Source organism: Balaenoptera physalus, assembly GCF_965194825.1.
Source record: "Balaenoptera physalus genome assembly, chromosome: 6".
Taxonomy (NCBI): Eukaryota; Metazoa; Chordata; class Mammalia; order Artiodactyla; family Balaenopteridae; genus Balaenoptera; species Balaenoptera physalus.
This window is the reverse complement of record NC_138885.1, coordinates 80,449,888-80,462,696: the sequence shown is the minus strand read 5'-3', so window position 1 is coordinate 80,462,696 and position 12,809 is coordinate 80,449,888. Positions and strand designations below refer to the sequence as shown.

General features: G+C 34.4%; 1 protein-coding gene across 10 annotated transcripts in view; it reads right to left on the bottom strand.

The window, feature by feature from the left end:
* GULP1 (GULP PTB domain containing engulfment adaptor 1) overlaps positions 1–12,809 on the bottom strand; it is a 265,561-nt gene that overhangs the window by 99,875 nt on the left and 152,877 nt on the right. For all 10 annotated transcript variants that reach the window (XM_082466767.1, XM_082466768.1, XM_082466766.1 and 7 more), the window contains 2 exons: positions 11,028–11,102; positions 5,462–5,523 (listed from right to left, as the gene is read on the bottom strand). In XM_082466767.1, the coding sequence (XP_082322893.1) occupies positions 5,462–5,523; positions 11,028–11,055 (90 nt within the window). In that variant the 5' untranslated portion in view covers positions 11,056–11,102. The remainder of the gene's footprint in view (positions 1–5,461; positions 5,524–11,027; positions 11,103–12,809) is intronic.

Sequence of the window (12,809 nt, the reverse complement as noted above, 5' to 3'; positions counted from 1 at the left end):
CCCATGCCAAACAACTAGCAAGACAGGAACACAACACCATCCATTAGCAGAAAGGCTGCCTAAAATCATAATAAGTTCACAGACACCCCAAAACACACCACCAGACGCAGCTCTGCCCATCGGAAAGACAAGATCCAGCCCCACCCACCAGAATACAGGCACCAGTCCCCTCCACCAGGAAACCTACACAACCCACTGAAGCAACCTGACCCACTGGGGGCAGACACCAAAAACAATAGGAACTACGAACCTGCAGCCTACAAAAAGGAGACCCCAAACACAGTAAGTTAAGCAAAATGAGAAGACAGAGAAATACACAGCAGATGAAGGAGCAAGGTAAAAACCCAGCAGACCAAACAAATGAAGAGGAAATAGGCAGTCTAACTGAAAAAGAATTCAGAGTAATGATAGTAAACGTGATCCAAAATCCTGGAAATAGAATGGAGAAAATACAAGAAACATTTAACAAGGACCTATAAGAACTAAAGAGCAAAAAAACAATGGTGAACAACACAATAAATGAAATTAAAAATTCTCCAGAAGGAATCAATAGCAGAATAACTGAGGCACAAGAATGGATAAGTGACCTGGAAGATAAAATACTTGAAATAACTACTGCAGAGCAGAATAAAGAAAAAAGAATGAAAAGAATTGAGGACAGTCTCAGAGACCTCTGGGACAACATTAAACACACCAACATTCGAATTATAGGGGTCTCAGAAGAAGAAGAGAAAAAGCAAGGGACTGAGAAAATATTTGAAGAGATTATAGTTGAAAACTTCCCTAACATGGGAATGGAACTATTCCACCAAGTCCAGGAAGTGCAGAGAGTCCCATACAGGATAAATCCAAGGAGAAACATGCCAAGACACATATTAATCAAACTATCAAAAATTAAATACAAAGAAAAAAATTAAAAGCAGCAAGGGAAAAGAAACAAATAACATACAAGGGAATCCCCATAAGGTTAACAGCTGATCTTTCAGCAGCAACTCTGTAAGCCAGAAAAGAGTGGCAGGGCATATTTAAAGTGATGAAAGGCAAAAACCTGCAACCAAGATTACTCTACCCAGCAAGGATCTCATTCAGATTTGATGGAGAAGTTAAAACCTTTACAGACAGCAACAGCTAAGAGAATTCAGCACCACCAAACCAGCTTTACAACAAATGCTAAAGGAGCTTCTCTAGGCAGGAAACATAAGACAAGGAAAAGACCTACAATAACAAACCCAAAAACAATTAAGAAAATGGTAATAGGAACATACATATCAATAATTACCTTAAAGGTACATGGATAAAATGCTCCAACCAAAAGACATAGATTGGCTGAATGGATACAAAAACAAGACCCGTATATATGTTGTCTATAAGAGACCCACTTCAGACCTAGGGACACATACAGACTGAAAGTGAGGGGATGGAAAAAGATATTCCATGCAAATGGAAATCAAAAGAAAGCTGGAGTAGCAATTCACATATCAGACAAAATAGACTTTAAAATAAAGACTATTACAAGAGACAAAGACAGACACTACATAATCATCAAGGGATCAATACAAGAAGAAGATATAACAATTGTCAATATTTATACACCCAACATAGGAGCACCTCAATACATAAGGCAAATGCTAACAGCCATAAAAGGGGAAATCGACAGTAACACATTCATAGTAGGGGACTTTTAACACCCCACTCTCACCAATGGACTGATCAACCAAATTGAAAATAAATGAGGAAACACAGCTTTAAATGACACATTAAACAAGATGGACTTAATTAATATTTATAGGACATTCCATCCAAAAACAACAGAATACACTTTCTTCTCAAGTGCTCATGGAACATTCTCCAGCATAGATCATATCTTGGGTCACAAATCAAGCCTTGGTAAATTTAAGAAAATTGAAATCATATCAAGTATCTTCTCCGACCACAACATTATGAGACTAGATATCAATTACCGGAAAAAAATCTGTAAAAAATACAAACACATGGAGGCTAAACAATACTCTACTAAACAAGCAAGAGATCACTGAAGAAATCAAAGAGGAAATCAAAAAATACCTAGAGACAAATGACAACGAAAACACAGTGATCCAAAACCTATGGGATGCAGCAAAAGCAGTTCTAAGAGGGAAGTTTATAGCAATACAATCCTACTTCAAGAAACAAGAAACATCTCAAATAAACAACCTAACCTTACACCCAAAGCAAGTAGAGAAAGAAGAACAAAAAAACCTCAAAGTTAGCAGAAGGAAAGAAATCATAAAGATCAGATCAGAAATAAATGAAAAAGAAATGAAGGAAATAATAGCAAAGATCAATAAAACTAAAAGCTGGTTCTTTGAGAAGATAAACAAAATTGATAAACCATTAGCCAGGCTCATCAAGAAAAAAGGGGAGAATATTCAAATCAACAGAATTAGAAATGGAAACGGAGAAGTAACAACTGACACTGAAGAAATATAAAGGATCATGAGAGATTACTACAAGCAACTATATGCCAATAAAATAGAAAACCTGGAAGAAATGGACAAATTCTTAGAAAAGCCCAACCTTCTGAGACGGAACCAGGAAGAAACAGAAAATATAAATAGACCAATCACAAGCACTGATATTGAGACTGTGATTAAAAATCTTCCAACAAAAAAAGCCCGGGACCAGATGGCTTCACAGGCGAATTCTATCAAACATTTAGAGAAGAGCTAACACCTATCCTTCTCAAATTCTTCCAAAATATAGCAGAGGGAGGAACACTCCCAAACTCATTCTACGAGGCAACCATCACCCTGATGCCAAAACCAGACAAAGATGTCACAAAAAAAGAAAACTACAGGCCAATATCACTGATAAACATAGATGCAAAAGTCCTCAACAAAATACTAGCAAACAAAATCCAACAGCACATTAAAAGGATCATACACCATGATCAAGTGGGGTTTATCCTAGGAATGCAAGGATTCTTCAATATACGGAAATCAATTCATGTGATACACCATATTAACAAATTGAAGGATAAAAACCATATGATAATCTCAATAGATGCAGAAAAAGCTTTTGACAAAATTCAACACCCATTTATGATAAAAACTCTCCAGAAAGTAGGCAGAGGGAACTTACCCCAATATAATAAAGGCCATATATGACAAACCCACAGACAACATTGTTCTCAGTGGTGAAAAACTGAAACCATTTCCTCTAAGATCAGGAACAAGACAAGATTGCCCACTCTCACCCGTATTATTCAACATAGTTTTGGAAGTTTTTGCCACAGCAATCAGAGAAGGAAAAGAAATTTAAAAATCTGAAAAAAAGAAGTAAAACTGTCACTGTTTGCAGATGACATGATACTATACATAGAGAATCCTAAAGCTGCTACCAGAAAACTATTAGAGCTAATCAATGAATTTGGTAAAGTAGCAGGATACAAAATTAGTGCACAGAAATCTCTTGCATTCCTATACACTAATGATGAAAAATCTGAAAGAGAAATTAAGAAAACACTCCCATTTACCACTGCAACAAAAAGAATAAAATATCTAGGAATAAACCTAACTAAGGAGGTAAAAGACCTGTACTCAGAAAACTATAAGACACTGATGAAAGAAATTAAAGATGATGCAAAGAGATGGAGAGATATACCACGTTCTTGGATTGGAAGAATCTACATTGTGAAAATGACTATACTACCCAAAGCAATCTACTCTTTTAATGCAATCCCTATCAAACTACCAATGGTATTTTTCACAGAACAACAACAAAAAATTTCACAATGTGTATGGAAACACAAAAGGCCCAGAATAGCCAAAGCAATCTTGAGAAAGAAAGACGGAGCTGGAGGAATCAGGCTCCCTGACTTCAGACTATACTACAAAGCTACAGTAATCAAGACAGTATGGTACTGGCACAAAAACAGAAATATAGATCAATGGAACAGGATAGAAAGCCCAGAGATAAACCCATGCACATATGGTCACCTTATCTTTGATAAAGGGGGCAAGAATATACAATGGAGAAAAGACAGCCTCTTCAAAAAGTTGTGCTGGGAAAACTGGACAGCTACATGTAAAAGAATGAAATTAGCATACTTCCTAACACCATACCCAAAAATAAACTCAAAATGGATTAGAGACCTTAATGTAAGACTAGACACTATAAAACTCTTAGAGGAAAACGTAGGAAGAACACTCTTTGACATAAATCACAGCAAGATCTTTTCTGATCCACCTCCTAGAGTAATGGAAATAAAAACAAAAATAAACAAATGGGACCTAATGAAACTTAAAAGCTTTTGCAAAGCAAAGGAAACTACAAACAAGACAAAAAGACAACCCTCAGAATGGGAGAAAATATTTGCAAATGAATCAACGGACAAAGGATTAATCTGCAAAATATATAAACAGCTCATGCAGCTCAATATTTAAAAAACAAACAACCCAATCAGAAAATGGGCAGATGACCTAAATAGACATTTCTCCAAAGAAGACATACAGATGGCCAAGAAGCACATGAAAAGCTGCTCAACATCACTAATTATTAGAGAAATGCAAATCAAAACTACGAGGTATCACCTCACACCTCACACGCCACCATCAAAAACTCTACAAACAATAAATGCTTGAGAGGGTGTGGAGAAAAGAGAACCCTCTTGCACTGTTGGTGGGATTGTACATTGATAGAGTCACCATGGAGAACAGTATGGAGGTTCCTTGAGAAACTAAAAATAAAACTACCATATGACCCAGCAATCCCACTACTGGGCATATACCCTGAGAAAACCATAATTCAAAAAGAGTCATGTACCACAGTGTTTATTGAAGCAGTATCTACAATAGCCAGGACATGGAACCAACCTAAGTGTCCATCAACAGATGAATGGATAAAGAAAGTGGAATACTACTCAACCATAAAATGAAATGAAATTGAGTTATTTGTAGTGAGGTGGATGGACCTAGAGTCTGTCATACATAATGAAGTAAGTCAAAAAGAGAAAAACAAATACCGTATGCTAACACATATATATGTAATCTGAAAAAAAAAAAAAGTTTCTGAAGAACCTAGGGGCAGGACAGGAATAAAGATGCAGACATAGAGAACTGACTTGCAGACATGGGGAAGGGGATGGGTAAGATGGGATGAATTGAGAGAGTAGGATTGACATATATACACTACCAAATGTAAAATAGATAGCTAGTGGGAAGCAGCTGCAATGCAGAGGGAGATCAGCTCGGTGCTTTGTGACTAGAGGGGTGAGATAGGGAGGGTGGGAGGGAGATGCAAGAGGGAGGGGATATGGTGATATATGTATACATATAGCCGGTTCACTTTGTTATACAGCAGAAACTAACACAACATTCTAAAGCAATTATACTCCAATAAAGATGTTAAATTAAAAAAATAAATAAATTAGCAATATACTATAGCAAAATCAAATTCAATAATATCATATGAACTATTTTACCTTTGCATTATAAGGAATGTAATGTTTTGATAAAGCCTCTGGCGTATGCATCCATGTTTTGTCTGCAATGAAGAATACACAGTGTTAAATTAAATCACAGGTTCTAAGGGTGTCATATTCATGCATTTGAAAGGAGTCTGATATGGATGGGAGCACTTCTAATTCTGAGATAGTTTTGCTAAAATGAGAAATAATAACTAGTCAGATATATGAACAATGTAACCACAAAGTAATTAGGATTACTAATTATTACTAATTATTACTAATACTAATTATTACTAATTATTACTAAAGTAATAAGGATTCTTTCCTTAATATAAAAGTCTTTTCCTTTTAAAAGCTTTCTAATAAGAAAACAATTTTGAATTTTTAAAGAATATTAAAAACAACCAGTTGGGCTATGAGTAATTATATCAATTATGTGAATAATTATGTGTTATTTTTCTTATTTCATTTGATATTCTCATGAATAACAGGTTATTTTTCTTAATTCCCTTTTCAATAAATAGTAATCTGCTCTTTTCTCATGACTGTTACTATTCCTTAGTATCAAGAATTAACTATTTAGTAACGGGAAATTCTAACATTAAACTAACAACTGCATTTATATAAAGCTGAAATGAAACAATCTACTAAATTCATTTAAAAATTAATATAATATTAGGATAATTTTTTAGCCTCAATTTAGAGAAACACTGATTGAGGGTCCACTATCAGGAGTTTTGGATATAAATAATCTTAAATGCAGTAATTTGAAATTATTACACTATTTAAATTAGTGTAATAGAATAATAGAAATAAAAGTAACTAAAAGAATAGAAGATTGTAAAGCAATTATACTCCAGTAAAGATGTTAAAAAAAAATAGAAGATATCGAAATTTCATTCAATTTTTGAATTTGATTTACATATTCCACATATCTTCCAAAAATATTTTGTGGAACAAATAAGCAGGGAAAAAGCCAAACATGCTAATGTTTACACAAATCAAATTTGCTGATTTTTCACAAACTGCATTTGTCTGTAGTAAAACTTCTCAATCTTTAAATATGTTATGTCTTCTTAAGTGGAGTTTTGTGAATATTTTACTCCTAATGGGAATTTAAAAATTTAGAATCAATATTATAAATAGAATAAAATCAGACATATATTTTACCATGAAAAATATTAAATAAGTACACACTAAAAGAAAATATCAGATTACTAACAAAGCATTTTCAACATTCAATTCAGAACATTTAAAAATGATGTTAACAGAAACTAGTTCGGTATAATTAATATGTTCTCAAACTGGGGGAATGTGAAGACATAGAGAAAATGGCATATATTCCTGGAATTTTAATTATTTTAAACCATTCAAAGGATAACGCACTATATGTTAAATATGTTTATGTGGTGCAGTGCAATATTCACAAGAATTTCTAAGACAAAACATGAGGGATCAATAAAATCCTGGGCCCATGATGAATTTTAGGGCTATTTCTGATTACTGAAGTGGATATGTGACAGCCGTACTTGGGTGAAATATTTTGAGAAGCAATACATCCTAGGCTTCAAAAAGCTGTATTGACATACTGACATTGACAATAATGTATAACTCTTATTTCTTGTATGGATTTTCATTTTAACTATAGTTTTCTCTTTATGATTGCTACTGGATAGTGATATGATTAATTCAAGAATAATTTGTACTTAGATGTGGAATATAGTCTTGCTCTTGTATATTAAAATAAATTTACCACAATACTGTATACCAAGATAATAAAAACATCAAAGACCTGCCTTCAGAAAACCTAAAAAGATATCTAGTTCCTTTTTTTTACCCCTTAACTCAATTCTTCTCATGTCTCCTTTTCCAAGACACACAGCATAGTTCAGGAGGATGCAAAGTCTAACTAAAGTTTGAATATGATGGTTCATTCCAATCCTGAAGCAGAGGGATAACTGTTTTCTCCTCTAAACCACTATTATTCGAAAACTCATGACACTGCCTTTGTTATAGTCTCGTATTGCAGTAACCTAGAAAGAGGTTCGGTATATCTAGCTGTTATTGGTGAAAGACTAAAATAATCACAATGCTAAATTACCAGCGGATAAGCTGCAGTTACTACAATGACAAAAAATCTACATCCACACACCAAGTGCTGACGATTTAATGGTTGTTCATTACATACCTCTAGTATAGGTAATACACTTATTGAACCTGAAGGATTTCCAAAATAAGTCCTTAATGTCATTCTAATTTATACTTTGGCAAAAGAAAAAACTGACAGAACAAAACTATATGTTAACTCATACAGATGTGGCTGACCTTGAAGAAAGGGTACAGATGATGGTCTTTGGTCACTATATGGACCCACAAAAGATATTGGATACATAGAATTGGTGAAGAAACAGGAACATAGACACTCTAGAATGTGTTTCCTTTCTTGATATTAAACTATAATCACTGACTTAATAGTGAACATTCACATAAAAGGAAAGGCCAACATTTCAAAAATATTTGACAGCTGTCAAACCACTCTGACTACTGGGTCAATAAATCTAGGTATTCAAATGTATTTAGATTAAGAGTTCATCTAGAAAGATGCAGTAAACTTCATTATTCTTGTATCACCAGAGCTTAACATAGTGAAAAAACCTACTTTGAACATATTAATTTAAAACTAAATATTGATGGATGAATGGATGCATTTGAATAAAATTTTCATGAAAAGGAAAATATTTAAATACTATTGAAATTTAAGTGCTTTGTACTATGATTATTTCTACTCATCAGTATATCAACTGATAAGTTAAAGAACATAAAGTGTAATTAGTTGAATTATTTAGTCACATTTATTCATATGCTATGTTTTATGCTTTTTTAACTAAATGATTAATTTTTGACATAATAAATAGAATATAAGATTTTAAAAATTCAAAAAGAAAGCTAACATAGGGAAAGAAAGAAGCTATAAAACATTCATTAAAATTTAATCTATGAATCTGGGGTTACATAATTTTTACAGAGCTTTTCAAAATAGTCCAAAATGATGCAATTCTAGTACATTCAGTATTTTTCAGACCTTGTGAGCAACTCTAATAACCATTAAAGCATTTGCAAAGAAAATCAGTGAAGTGCCTGGACAATTCAATCAAAGAATACCAAATTACTAATTGGGAGATTTAATAAAAAGAGAAAAAAAAAAAGAATTATGTTTAGGTCTAAGATAATCTCTTTTCCTTGGGTTTCTGATTCAGTAAGGTTGCATGTAATAACCAAGTAAATTGGATATCTATGAAATAAGAGATAAGTTTTTAATGATAAAAGATGATCTTGTTTTGTTTAGAGTACAGCACAGTGTATGTTGATGCTAGTTATTGGAAAGATGACTTGAATTATATATTCTCTAGGGCTATAATTACAGTTCCTGATGGTCAAGTATATGAATTCTCTGATACAATTCCAGTTTTGCATCTCAAATTAAAATTCAACAAATAGTGCTACTGGTTGAAACTAGGAGCACAGGCTCCAAGAAGTTTTCTTTTAACAACTGTAATAAATGAGAGAGTGTGAAGTGACTGGTGAACTTAAGGTAGAACTTCTGGCATCAGGTTCTAACTGAACTGGTGTGAAATACTGATCAATAATTTTCTGATATGTAATCACTAGACTTGAAAAATAAGAGAAGTCAAAAGAAATGTAAAGAGAATGCAGCAAAGCAGGAAATAACAAGTGCTTCTGCTTCTTGATTCTCTAATTTTCCTCATGGTTGTACTCCCACTGTCTTCAAGTGAGACAAATATACAATCACCAGTTACTCATACTATCCAACACTTGGGATTTCTCAGTGAAAAACCACTCCAAATCCCCTTCAAATAAAGAGTAAATTAGAAATGTGAAGTTTCAATTTTAAAACCAAGGGAAAGGGAATTCTAAGCAAATAAAAAGAAGCGAAGATATTGAAGTGTCTTTAAAAAACAAGGTAGTGTGTTTAAAGTGATGAGTTGTGATGTAAGGTTTTTATTGTCTTATTAAAAATACTTCTACATATCAGAGAATTATTTCTAGATTTTTTACTAGTAAAGGGAATAAAAAGAAGCATGATTTTATTTTTGGTATATGTTTTAAATCAGAAGCAAGCTACAGACCACAATAAATGTCATTTTGCCTTCCTCTTATTCTGAAAAATAAGTAAAATAATAAATTCCTAGTTTCCCAGGGTTGAAAAGTGCCTGAAAGTTCTTCACATTACCTAAATCCCTACTGAATTCATTAATCCTCTGTACCACATCCGGATGTTTGAACACCTCTCATTTCAGTAAAAAATAAAGGTAATACTTTGAATAATTCCATTATACTTTGGCACAACTTTGTTGGAATTTTTTTCCTACATTTAATCAATGACCTTATAATTTACACCTATTTGTCCTTTATTAAAGTTAGTTCCATGACCAAATGACAGCATTCAAACATTCATAGGTCTTCAAAAATTGCAAGACCACACCAAGGGTTCTCAGCCGTGCTTCCTGTTGCATGGTTGAAAGTCCTGAAGTCATCTCAGCCTTTCTCAACCAGGCATGTTACAGTGCGTCAATTCATCCTTAAAAGCAAGAACACACTGTGCCTGATGGCATGGAGTAGAACAGAACAATCTATTTCCTGGTTCAAGACTGTTCATTATTCATCCATTAGAAAATGAACTGGAACCTTTGATAACCACACTGATGACTGTATTCTTCAGCCATGTTTTACCCACACAGCAATTAAGGTGCATCTTCCAAATAATAACAATATATAAATAAGTATAGAAGTGTTAGAGGTTCTGGACCCATGTTTGGCAATTTACAATATCTTATTAAGTTTACAGTGTGGAATATGACCTAACTAGTCATTTCCCCCCCATATGCCTGTAATCCTACCACATCAGTTATCTCTTCCTACTTTCAATCACCTAAGAACTTGAGTGGCATCGTTTAAGTATTCTCTCCCAGGTCATTGACAGCATGTTAAACAGGAGAGAGCCCTGTGCCCACCACTAGAGAACTCCTTCTAGAATGGCAAGGATACATTATTTTAACTTTACTGAACTATATAAAACTATCAAATTTTTCTATCTTTCCTATGAGTGTATCAAGAAATATTTTGCCAAATGCCATGTTTTCCTGCCCCTTAAAAAAATTTCTGTACTGATAATTATGATATATTTATACTTATTTTAAATTCCTACTTTCAAATTAATAACAAATTTATTTGGCCTCTTGCTATCAATTCACCTATCATGAATCCTTATACATTATTCAATAAAAAGTGAAGTGCATGCACACACACACACACACACACACACACACAAGAGTGAATTTAAATCACTATAGCCCGTGTAAGCTCAGGGAATTTAGTACTATGGCTATGAAAAGTGAAGTTAGGACTAACTTCCTAAGTCAGATCACTTTATTCTTTGCGACTCTAACTTCATTCTAGAGTCACATGGTTTGTTAATCGGACAAAGTGATTTCTTAACATCTCTGCTTGATTTACACAGTAATATTGAAATGACTCCCAGGTCTTTAATGGACACACTTACCTTTCTTCCTGCTAAAAGCACGGTTCATGATGAGGAACAACCAAATAGATGTTCAGTTCAGTCACACTTTATATCCTATAAAATTAAGAAAATAGTAAAGCATAAATAAAGGAATGTTGACCAACCTCTTTTATGTAAATTATTTTAATCACAAAGTCTTTTTAAATTTTCTAGATGTTTAAAAACAATATTTCACAATACCCTGAAGGACAATGGGTAAGAATAAACGTAAGTACTCAATATTATGAGTGGCACAGCAGACAAGAACAATATATCAAATGAAATTCCTCCAAAGTTCCTTAATTTTTTTGTCTTTTTTCCTATTATACATCTTTCACTAATTATATTTACCTTCAAATTTAATAATAAAGAAGGTTAACTTTTCCCTGAGCTTGTTGGCAAGAAGTGTGGTAATGTTTTGGGTTATCATTAACAGCAGTGGTGGATAAACAGAAGTCTTCTGATATAAATGGCGGTCATGCCCCCCCAATCAGGCTATGCTTGGCAGCCCTGTGTCCCATGATGCTCCAGGCGGCTGCTTCCTGTCTGTTGAAACCAAGGCAATGGCATACCTCCCACTCCCCACCCCTGAAGCCAAGGAGGGAGCCTTGATGATCTCTGAGTCACCTTCAGGATCATTCATTCCTAGTCTTGAAGAATAGTGCACATTCACAGCCAAATAGCTGTATGGTCCTGTCCTGTGGGATCTAAGAAATCCAAAAGCTTTTCTTCATTTCATCCCATCTCCATCTTCTTCAGTTGAAACTGGCAGTGTTTTGCTAGAGTAGCTGATTAGGTCTGTAATTCACACAGATACTAATCACATCAAAGGGCTGTTTGGCCATACCTTTGGTGTTGTCTGCTACATGGATTGGCTGAGAATTTTCCAAATCTTTAAGTACTGATTACTTTTTGCTTAACAAATTCATTTCCTTCTCACATTTTACTATAATCAATTAGAAGGAACCAAGCCCCTCCTTCAACATTTTGCTTAGAAATTCCCTCAGCTAAATATCCAATTTTATTGATCGCAAGTTTTACCCTCCACAAAACACTAGAACACAAATACAATTTGGCCAAGTTTTTTGCCACTTTATTACAATGATCACCTTTTCACCGTTGTTCAAAAAACATGTTTCACTTTTCCGAGACCTTATCAGAATGGCCTTTACCATTCAGATTTCTACCAGCATTCTGTTCATGATTATCTATGTATTCTCTAAGAAGATGGAGACTTCCTCTCCAGCTCTCCTCTCACCAGAATCGTCTTTAGTAATCCCTTCAAAATACTCTTGGTTTCTTCTAGCATGCACTTCAAAACTCTTCTAGCTTCCCCCCATTACCCAATTCCAAAGCTGTTTCCACATTTTTAGGAAATGTGGTTACATATATATATGTAACGATTAAAATGACTTCATTTTTGGGCTTCCCTGGTGGCGCAGTGGTTGAGAATCTGCCTGCCAATGCAGGGGACACGGGTTCAAGCTCTGGTCTGGGAAGATCCCACATGCCGCGAAGCAACTAGGCCCGTGAGCCACAACTACTGAGCCTGTGCGTCTGGAGCCTGTGCTCCGCAACAAGCGAGGCCACGATAGTGAGAGGCCCGCGCACCGTGATGAAGAGTGGCCCCCGCTTGCCGCAACTAGAGAAAGCCCTCGTACAGAAACGAAGACTCAACACAGCCAAAAATAAATTAATTAATTAATTAATTAAAGAAAAAAATGACTTCATTTTCTACAATTAATTTATTCATTCACTCAGAAATTATTTATTGATCTCCAG